The following is an 11,152-nucleotide window of genomic DNA, read 5'->3' as shown; positions in this document are numbered from 1 at the left end:
TGTGGAAACGTAGCTTAATTTCTATATAATACATGCACAGCCGGCAGATGATGTCAGTGACTGTCAGTGACGTGAAAGTAATGGAACGAAGCTACCCAATCGTATCTAATGCACAGTCATTTATCACTTTTCGGAATTGTTAGAATGCCAATATTTTTTTGACATATCACCGACCGCCGATCACTATGTTTTCCTTTCATATTACAACGCGTCTTAGCGTTTCGTTTATAACGCGTTAATATTGCCGCGAAACGACGAAGCGCACATTCTCAATTAGGTTGACCAATCTTCCATGTCGCACGTGTGTCTCAACGGTTTAAAATTGATCGAATCTGATAATGTAATGAGAATGACTAATTTTTGGAGAACGGCAGTAAGAAAAATCTCATCTGATTTTTGACAGAAGTTTTTTATTCGCTTTCATAAACAAATCCTTGCGATAGCGAGCGCGTTATGGATTTTCGTTGGCGTTAAATATAGCGTTGACAAGCATAGCGTGAGTGTAAATACACTTTTTATGTCATCACCACTTTTATCTCTTAATCGTGTCTTAATCTTTTAGTGTGTTGCAACGCTAATGGCAGCGAGAGGAAATCTCAACTGTGTAACTCACCTGTAAAAATGGTATGTATATTTTTATAGACTTTCATTATATATACGAAAAAAATTCTAACGAGATGATATCTGAATTATTTAAAAAATATATTGATTAATTTAATTAAAATTAATATACTTTTAAATGTTTTATGACAATTGCATCGAAATTAAATTGGGAAATACTTATATATTTGACAGTTATACATTTTTTTTTCTTGCTGTTACAAATATACTATTCATAAAGGTACATTATAAATAAATGTATTTCAAGGAATTCTATATATAACAACATATACTTTCATTATAGATTTATAAACTAAATAAATTCACAATACAATTCTATATGCATTAATATAAAATAATCATATTGCAAACAAGATGTAACATACTATGGTTTTCTAAAGAATTTTGTATTTCAACTTTCAGTATATAAAAAATAAATAAGCTATGGAAACTGTAAATATGTCGGTTTGATTGTCAGAATGCAAGATGAGATTCAATAAGCAGGAACTATTAACACTGGCCACGCAGCCTTCACAGAAATTTGAGAAAGAAGGTGTCCTGTATTTGAGAGAAAGACAAGAAGGCTTCTTTCGTAGAACGGAAAGTGAGTTCTCAGAATATATCTATATACAAACAATAAATATTTATTTGAATTAGAACAATATCTCAGCATTATCTCAGCATATAAAATTAATGCATGATTTTATTTCTTATTTATATTGTGTATATGTCTTGAGAAAATAAATTTATATGATGTACAAACTTTTCATTTGATATTTAATGCAGAGCCTGTCATCTCATGTTCAGATTGTTAAAATATGTTATGACTAAAAGTATCATGAGTAAAAAAGACTGCATTTGATTGAAACTTTATTTTAATAAGAAAGAAAAGATAATATTATTTGTTAATGTCAATTAAAATATTTTTATATTTACTAGAGCTTGTTGTTTAACATGTAAACATATATATCGACAGTAATGGAATGTATTAAGTGTATGTAAATAGGTATGACAGAATGTGTTGCACGAAATAGATTTCATCAACTTTCATAAATCGCCCCATATGAATCGTCATGCGATAATAGCGGAGATACCGATAATTCGTATTATCTCGTTGTTCTTTTATATTATAGTATGGCTTTGCACGAAATATAAAACATGTGTTTTGCATATTGAATAATGTCAGCATTAGGAATTTTATGAAAGTATTAAGAGTAGAAAAGTGTATTTAGTTATTTTTTTTTTTTTTATAAATTATAAATTATTCAGGATTTATCTAGTTATTTTAAATACTAAAACAAAGTAATAATTTAAATATATTATAAGATTAAAATATTTTTAATAATATAAAATATTTAAAAATTTGTTGAGAATAAAATTTCAATTCTAATTAGGAAATATTTCTGGTATCATTATAATGTACAGAGTATATACTCCGGGAAATTATGGCCACTAAAATACAATGTTTCATCGTTTTACTCAACATAATTATCAATCTATGATAAAGGATAATTATTTATATTAACGATCTATTAATGAAAGAAAAAAATTGGTAGATTCTCATTTCATTTTTACACGATTAGTCATAAATTGATTCGCCCTGACAGCGCATAGAAAAAAAAAAAATAATAAGTCATATTTTTTTATTTTATTGGGATATCATTGAGTGTGGCAGCTATTAGTACCTCGTGCAATTTCCAGGTACAGGTAAAAAACCCGAGAACAAAAATCAGAGAGGAAGATCACATAAGAGTCTACGAAACCTCAATTGCGTTACAGCCGGCGCGAGCAAAGGTATATTATCCGAGTACATTTACGTACTTATTTGAAATCCCTCTCACGCTCCCGTCACAATTTTTACGCAATTAACATACATTCTTTAACCGACCCGATTGATCTTAATTAACGTGTATACTCGTTTTTCTTGACACTTACAAAAAACATTTGCAAGAATGATTCGATGCACGCTTGAACGAAATTGATCGCCTTTTGACGTTCGCATATTGAAAATTGATTGAAGGAAAATGGAATGAATAAACTGAATATTGAATTTTTAGCTCGAATTTAATTTTTTATTGTAATTTCTCACATTAATACGTGTTAAATCTAAATGTTTTTTTTCTATCGAGATTACTTATTTTCATGGGCTTTTCCGCTATTTAATAATGATATAGATACTTTGATATTTGCATGTATATTTATATTAAGCTCTTGATTCTCGATTTACCAGGATATAAGTATATATTTTTTTTATTAGCTTATATTACACTTAAATGTACTTAAGTTATTTTTAGATAATAATACTTGAATATATAATATAACTTGTATAATTGTTCTTTTTAATAAGACTTTTTGATAAGAACATAAAGAATCGCTTTCGGTAAATCGAGGAGTAATTGCATGTAGAATGGAATGTTTTGCATGTTTTTTTTTCGGTAGAAGTTTCATATATGAAAGGGAAAAATTGTAGCGGTTTAATTCATGAATATTCGCGTCACGATATATATATATATATATATAATATATATATATATATATTAAATTGTATATATATATTAAAATTTAATCTAAAAAATATATAATATGTAGACATTTATTTTTTAATACATATATTTATGCAGTATAACATGTACATATTGAGAAAAAAGAACATATAAGGAATTTTAATTTGAATACAATTCTCGTGTCGTGAATACTCATCAAGCTCAAGATCGCATCGATCGTATTAATTTTAACGAAAAGAATAAGAAGAAGAGTTTAAGGACATATATAGCGATGTAATAATGAAACATTAATAAGGACAGTAAATCCCGTGAGAAAAGTTGTTTGCTCTCAAAAGGGTATGCCTTTAAGGTCGAATGCACTATATATGTACTATCTCTACATAAAATTTATTGAAAAATATTGATTTATAAAGGTTTTATTTTAGCGCTAATCAATATTCACAATAGATACATGAGCCTAAATTTGAATGTTTTGTAACAGATCTTCAATTTAAGGCTCCATCTCTCGTTTTCATTATTATTAGGATATATAAAGTAAATTTTATCTTGTTTTCTGAAGAAAGAAATATTTTCATTTAGATTTATTATTATTATAAACTATTACATGTCTTTGAAAATTTGATTATTGCTACTAATCATCAATCTGCGAAGGATTCAATAACGCTGTTCTTTTCTTTCTCGTCTTTTCCTTTGCCGTTTGCTACCATATGCGGAAACCTCCTAACAAAATATTCTAGCATATGAACGGTTGTGCCTAAGCCGCTTCTCTTCTGCTTCTGTTGTACAGTAAGTCTCGAACGATGGTGCAGATTGCGAGGCAATCTTTTGTTCTATTTCAAATCGCGAGAGCAGTGGTCGGAGCCGCTGGGGGTGATCATACTGGAGCAGTGTACAGTCCGCATAGATCCGCCCAGCAATCAGGTTCCTTATGGATTCAGCATAGGCAAGTACTTGCACATCCTCTCTTTTTTTTCTTTCTAACGCATCGTTGCAATCGGTGCATCGACGACGCATCCGTCGTCATCGTCGTCTGCATGCGTGCACGCGGTTTCAACGTAGCGCGCGAGGCGATGTCAAAAGCACAGAGGGAAACATGTTGCAGTTTTCGACGGAGGCTTGTTTCAACAGTTAGGCGCCAACACCGCCGAAGAACGAGATAGCTGGTTACAAGCATTGCAGCTAGCCAGTTATGAATGTATGCGAAGCCAATTGCTATCATTGCGACAGCGCATCGAGGCTTTCAGCGAACACAAGCACGATACCGACATTCAAATGTTGCGGTTGCAACGTGGGACTTTCACAGGTTGTACGAATACTGAGAATAAAATTTTTTTTTCTTTTGCCTGAATATACACATATGCATATGCATATATAAAATAAATAGCTGAATAAAATAACATAGTTTTGTCAACATACTCTAACACATTGATTATTTATTAATTGCAGTTTTATAAAATTTGAATGTATAATTTTCTTCTGTAATATTGAATTATTATTTAACAGATTTTGCCAAAAATATTTATCTCAAGATTAAATTTTTTAAATTATTTAAAATAGATTTTTTTTATAAAAATATTTTTTTATTGAATTTTTATTAAGAAAAAAAAGATATCGACATAATACTTGTGACAAAACACAGTTTTACTATTCAGTTTGCATTTGTTATAATTAATGATAGAGCATAATGATATCAAATTAATTTAATATATATATTATTAGTTTTATGTTGAATTTATTTTCTCAGATCCGGCGGAAGTACCAATGTGCGAGATATCATTAGCCTGCGATAATCTGTTGTGCGATGGACACGGTCGACCACCTACTCCCGTTTTAGAGATAGATGTACAGTCGAGATCTTCCAAGACTTGGATTAAATATGCACGAACGGAAGTCATTGAGGTAATGACGAAAAATATTGAAAGTGAAATTTTTCTTAAATCGTACAATTGCATACTTTTCTTTATGGCTCATTTCAGCGAAGTAGTAATCCAAATTTTTTAACTACGATAAGTTTTCGAGCTAGCGATGGTTTAACTACCGAAACAAAAATTAGAATAACTGCATATGACGTCAGAGAAAGAGTCAGTCAAACTGCAACTCCAATAGGAAGTGCAATAGTAATGTTCAACACAGTACAAGACACTCCGAGGTAATTTTAATTGGACTATATTGCTATTGAATAAAATGAAAATTCTATTAAGAAACAGAACTTTTAAATTGAAATTTTAATTTTACTTCTAAATTGAAATTTTATATTCAAAACAATATATTATAATTTTCTCTTTTGTTTATTAAACTTTCTATTACATAGTTATATATTTTTAACTTTTTATTCTTTATTGATTTTAGATTAAGGATACCATTAAAATCAGCGAAAACAACGACAGTCGGATTCTTAACGATTAATGTGTGGAACTTAGAAGCTGAAGATAAAGGGAATAGCACAGAAAGTACACCATCACGGAATGCAATATATGGTAGTAACAATCAGCAACAGGTAATTAATTAATTTAAAATTAAGAAGCATTTTTAATAAATTCATCATTATATTACTATTATATAGAAATACAAACATTACATATATATTCTTATCTTATATTTTTATATATTTTAGCTTCCTTCACACAGACGTTCCCAGTCATTACCTCCAAGATTAGGGACGAAAATCAAGTTTCCACATCAGGGCCAATTAAAACTTTTGTTTGCAAATCCATTTGTCCAGACTTACAGGTAAGTTTCTGTATTTTTAACGATTATGGCCATCTTAATTGACGCATTTATAGCTATAATCCATAATGTAAATATTGTAGATTCCATTCTGGATTAGGCGGTGATATATGCGTACACGAGATTATGGCGGAGAGCAAACTCTGTTTTCAGTTTCCCCAGTATTTATTGTAAGTATATTTCATTGTCTTATATATTATGATTATAAAACTGTGAAGTGAAGTAACACAGTGACAAATTGTAGGGGTATTTGGATACAGGAGGAAAAGGAATTGCTACAAGAGGTAGCTGGAATGGGAGAATTGAGAGAACCTTGGCATATGAAGCAAATCGAATTGCTCGATCGTCATCTTCATTTGTTACATCTGTATTCTCAAGCCAAAGAAAACTTAGCTGCTTATAAAGGCAAATATACTAATGCATCTATATTTATTTGTATCTATATTTAATGCATTTATATTTATTTTTATGAAGTTCATTCTGTAATAAAGCAACAATTTTATAATAAACTATTTAAAATATGCAAAAAAAAAATTAAAATTTAATGTTTTTAAAAATCTGATGATTCGAATTTTCCAGGAAATTATTTTAAACAATCATCGCGGAAAAATGATCGTACTCTCGAATTCGCGCCTTTAAATTTGCATCTTCAAAGAATGTGGGTTCACAATGATACATTGAACAAATGCGGATTTTACGATTTCATTAGTGTAGGAGCATTCACCGCTCATTCCCATAAAAGTAAAAATGGCGGTCTCATAAGGTATATAATATAAGATTAATACGTACACTTTTATCTAAGTAATTGCAAAAATAAAATATAATATAATTATATAATTGTTAATATATTTCTGTATTGTATGCAGATTGGTGCAGGCACTAAAGGAGTCGCCCATGCGAAGTAATCAACTCTATCAGGGAACATCCAAGATTATAATGGCACATGACGCGATCCAAGCGATTAAACAATTACGCCGGGACGTTGTAGAGGCAATGAGATCCTTGATGAAACTCGCCAAGGAAAAACAAACGAGCGGCATGCTACCGATATGCGAGGATATGATTACGAAGACTAGGATCTTACTTAGTCTTTGGGATCCGGGCTTAGTGGAAGAGGCGTTAACGTTTCTGGAAGAATACAAAGTCGCGAAGGTTCAAGAAGATTCAACTACATCGGATGACAATTTGACACTAGACTTCAAGGCTAACCAATCTTTATCACCATTCAAACGAATTACCCAACAGCTGAACTTTGATCTGAGAAGTCCCGATTTTGACGATTTTGTCACGCCTGATACTCCCGAATGTATGCAGGACATTTGGTCAAAAAGTAACATTAAAAATGGCGAATATGCTCCCATATCGTATTCAAGAAACGACGCAATACCTAACAATAATGCCGGTGACATTGCAGAAGAGAATTTCGTAATATTTCCGGATGTGGAGGATTATCCCAAACAAATGGAAACAGAGCAGACCGTCGAGGAGCTTCAGCGAAATTATGATAACGAAAGAAAAGAGAGTTATGATGACGAGAAAGAAGACTTGAAGAATGACACCGATCCGTGCAAACGTTTTCTAGATACACAAAAGATGTGCAATTCACCGTCTGCGAATTATTACAAACCTACAGATGAGCCGGAGCCGTGGGATCTCACTCAGTTGAATATCGAAGCAAGCGTCATGTGCCTTGTGTCGAAGGTGAAGTTTCTCTGCGGCAGATGCAGTAGTCCGGCTGTACGTTTACGCAATAAAGGTAGCTTAAGCAGGTCGCAGAGTCTCAAGGGTTGCATGCCGAGTAATCGGCACAACGCTGAAGTCGTTACCATTCAGCCGAAGAACGGACTCAAGAGCGAAGAATCAAATAAATTACTAGATGAGTCGAACGAACAACGGCAGCAGTCCAGTCCGGGATTGGAGAAACCGGCGTTCTCCAAAGCGAAAGAAGGTAAGAAAATCGTATAGTATTTAGTAAATAGATTTCTCACGTAGAAAAACCATAGTAAAAATGTGCAACGTAATATGTATTATTAGGGATAACCGATACTTATTGTAACTCGTCTTCCAATGAAGTGTGCCAAGCGGTTGATTCGATGACGCGTGTGATCAAAAGTAATTCAGGACAGAGGAATAAGTTTACCGAGGGTCTGGACTTCGCATCGATCGTCGATTGGACAAGCGAGCTGAGACCGAGCATGAAAAAACTGCGGCAAGCTATGGATGGACTGTTAAAAACTGCTAGACTAACGCATTCTGTGTTTCGTGTACAGGAAGATCCGAAAGCGGCGCAGCGCGCATGCAACGTTCGCTATAGGCGAGATGTTTGTTTCAGTCAAGCAGTATGTCTCTCGTCATCTTTTTGCGTTATTCTGCGTCGTACAAAGATATATGGAAAAATTGAGAATATTGTTGAAAAATTTTAGCTAACTGCCTTGGTAACAGGCATAATGGCAAAACTATGGTGCCAACGCCCCGATCCGATGTTTTTACTAATACTTACAACTCTGGGACCATTAGTTTCCTTCGAAGGCCTTCTTAGCTATTATGGAGACGAAATAGATATGTGGGGTGACATGGCCGTAGCAGTCGAAGACACGCACACTGTCACATTCACTCTGTCCAGATGTGGCATCCAACACAGGTAAAATAAAAACTTTATTTAAAAACTTCATTGCGATTCTAGATCAAATTACATTTAAAAAAAAACTTTATCTAAACGTAAACATTATTTTTGCAGAATCGAAGGAAATGCTAACGCGTTTCAACTTCCTCTACCGCGCGTAGTAGGATCGCGGAGTGCACTGACAGTGATACTTCCGGTTCCTGATGCGATTTATTCTCTCCTGCCATTGGTACCATCCTCTCGACAAACATTATCGTTCAACGTGACTCCGGTATTTTTTAACGTTGGCATTAACGAAATGGCTTCTTTGGCCGAGAGCCTTGGCACTACGAAGCCGCAAGAGAAAAGTAATATGGATAACTTTGACAGGCTAAACGAGTATTATTTGAGATTTAAGAAACTGAATCTACCGACGGAACCTATATCCACGCGTTGTGAGTATAAAATTAATTATACTCACTAATTATACTGTTTAAATAATCTTCTTACCGATAAAAGGATTTTAAAATTAATATATATATATATATATATATGTGTGTGTGTGTGTGTGTGTGTGTGTATATCTCTTGTAGTTGCTGCTAGATCGATCCTAGGTCATACATTATCGGATATGATGATCAATTTAAAGATGTGCGTGCAAGAGAAAGTCAATAAGAATGTAGAGATCTTGCAATTATCCTCGCAAATATGCCGAAAAATGCGCGGTTTAAGATTCACTAGCTGCAAGAGCGCAAAAGATCGAACTGGTATGTCAATTACCCTGGAACAGGTCAATATATTGTCGTCAGAGTATCATCTGGCTGAGGACGAGTATATGAGAGCCCTTGATTGTATGCGAAGGTAAGTAAAAAAAAAGATTTGGGAAAATAAATTTAAAAAACATCTTAGAAGTGAAAGCTTCTGCAAGCATCCTTTAAAGCTCTTAATCTTACATTATGTTCTCGTAGTTACGCGAATGATTCGAAAAAGATTATATAATTTTAACTTTTCGCCAAATGATCGATTACAACAATTGTATTTTTGTGAGAAAATTCCATTCGCGATATCCAAATAATTGTTTGCGGCGTGAATAATTTTTCAAAAAATTATATAGTGTCTAGAAAGTTAAATACATTTGAATTTCCTTCTTGATATTGTTTAGAAAAATGTAAATTTTGGATTATTTGATTCGTGCGTTGCTCCCTGCTGTTTCAGCGAGGGCTGCCGTCGGGAAAATACGTGGAAGAATATAGGTGTACGTAAGTACGCGTTTAATAGCTTGCAGATTCTGACGTTGCCCAGACTCTATCGACCGCCGACTGGTACGTACGGATCTGCTCAATCTTAAGGAGTCCAATTAGCGTCAAGTACGAATATATTATGTGAAATTAAATTTGACTCTTTCTGGCTGTGTAATCACGGATTAATTTCCGTAGTATGTGCTATAACTATGTAGTACTTATTACAAAGTAACAAATGTTGAACGTCGAGAGTGCCGTTCAGGTAAAAAAATGATTCTTTAGAGAGTTTATTGGGGACACGCGACTGGCAGACGATTGGCACACGACTGGCACGTGTTAGGCATACGAAATGCAATCAGGGGCGTAGCAATAGTATAGCAAAGAGAAAATTATGTTTCTTTTTTATTAAATTTTTTCTTTGTATGCATTTTAAGATTCAAATAATTATTAGCTATATAATTATAGCTGTATAGAAATTAGTTTTGTTGTCGAGCCTAATAACAGTATCTATGCCCCCCCCCCCTTTCTCGAAAGCACAGTGTAAGTGCATTATTACCTAAATTTGCAACGCAGAGCAGACACGAATGCAAGCTGCGAGTATGTAACAAGTAAGCGGTAAATTATTTATGTTTTATGTAATACGTATTGTAAAATGAGATTGGCTGGAATTGCAGGAAATGAATCGAATTAAAATAAAAACTCCGCGATTTCTTTTTATTCATTTCTCGACTTTTAAGTGATTCTTCCAGTGTCATTAAATAGCAGTTACGTTTCTATTTCTTTTATGGTGCAAGTTTTAATTTTGATCCGATTCACATCCTTTATTCCAATCCGCAATTGTTGACGAGTTTTTGCAATACATTGCTTCGGATATCGTAAACGTTAAACATCATCAATTTGACGCAAATACATTTTGTGAAGTATGTTGATGTCATAAATTATCATAGCAGTTTCTATTTCAGATTTGCATCACGCTAATGTTTAGCGCTTGTCATATTCGCAAAACACGGTATTGCAAAAGGTCTTTATTATATCTAATTGAATTTATCGTGTTTGTTGAATTGTCGATTATTCACTTTTACGGAAATAAGTAGTTCGGTGCCATCTTTTGCCATATAATTGCTTACGGAATATCCGATAGTATAAGCGTCATTTGAAGAAATGTCATGAGATCGCGTAAATGTTATTCGAGAACAAACGACGTTGTATTTAACGAGAGAACGCTATTCTTTCTCGCACGAATTTGCGTGTGCGTGGAAAAAACTATCGTGTTAAATCCAACACTTTATCGTACAAAAGATCCCAGACTCGAATAGACATATAGTCGTATTTCCATCACTCCAATTGATTAATCTTAACGAGTTACCGTAAATATAAACGGTAGATTCCAATTGGTTGGATATATATATATATATATATATATATATATATATATATATATTGTTTTCAATAAATTATTAATTTTACCCGATTTCGAA

The 11,152-nt window shown here is 33.1% G+C and overlaps 1 protein-coding gene across 6 annotated transcripts; it reads left to right on the top strand.

The window, feature by feature from the left end:
* The first annotated feature begins 54 nt into the window (after positions 1 to 54).
* On the top strand, positions 55 to 11,131 carry LOC126859225 (inositol polyphosphate-4-phosphatase type I A). 6 transcript variants are annotated; one of them, XM_050610275.1, is made up of 19 exons: positions 55 to 496; positions 563 to 624; positions 1,079 to 1,204; positions 2,302 to 2,394; positions 3,892 to 4,047; positions 4,207 to 4,407; positions 4,849 to 5,003; positions 5,081 to 5,253; positions 5,454 to 5,601; positions 5,719 to 5,834; positions 5,915 to 6,001; positions 6,076 to 6,236; positions 6,411 to 6,594; positions 6,698 to 7,779; positions 7,866 to 8,170; positions 8,255 to 8,472; positions 8,569 to 8,888; positions 9,027 to 9,294; positions 9,649 to 11,131. In XM_050610275.1, the coding sequence occupies exons 3-19, from the start codon at positions 1,087 to 1,089 to the stop codon at positions 9,779 to 9,781; spliced, it is 3,918 nt and encodes a 1,305-aa protein (XP_050466232.1). In that variant the 5' UTR covers positions 55 to 496; positions 563 to 624; positions 1,079 to 1,086; the 3' UTR covers positions 9,782 to 11,131. The 6 variants fall into 6 exon arrangements, with proteins under 6 accessions (XP_050466232.1, XP_050466230.1, XP_050466233.1 ...); XM_050610273.1 differs by having other exon boundaries at positions 1,024 to 1,204; XM_050610276.1 differs by having other exon boundaries at positions 1,024 to 1,204; positions 7,905 to 8,170; positions 9,649 to 11,130.
* The last annotated feature ends 21 nt before the right edge of the window (positions 11,132 to 11,152 follow it).

This window comes from Cataglyphis hispanica, chromosome 3 (assembly GCF_021464435.1).
Source record: "Cataglyphis hispanica isolate Lineage 1 chromosome 3, ULB_Chis1_1.0, whole genome shotgun sequence".
Lineage (NCBI taxonomy): Eukaryota > Metazoa > Arthropoda > Insecta > Hymenoptera > Formicidae > Cataglyphis > Cataglyphis hispanica.
Note: the sequence above shows the minus strand (reverse complement) of the source record. Positions and strands in the feature narration are given on the sequence as shown.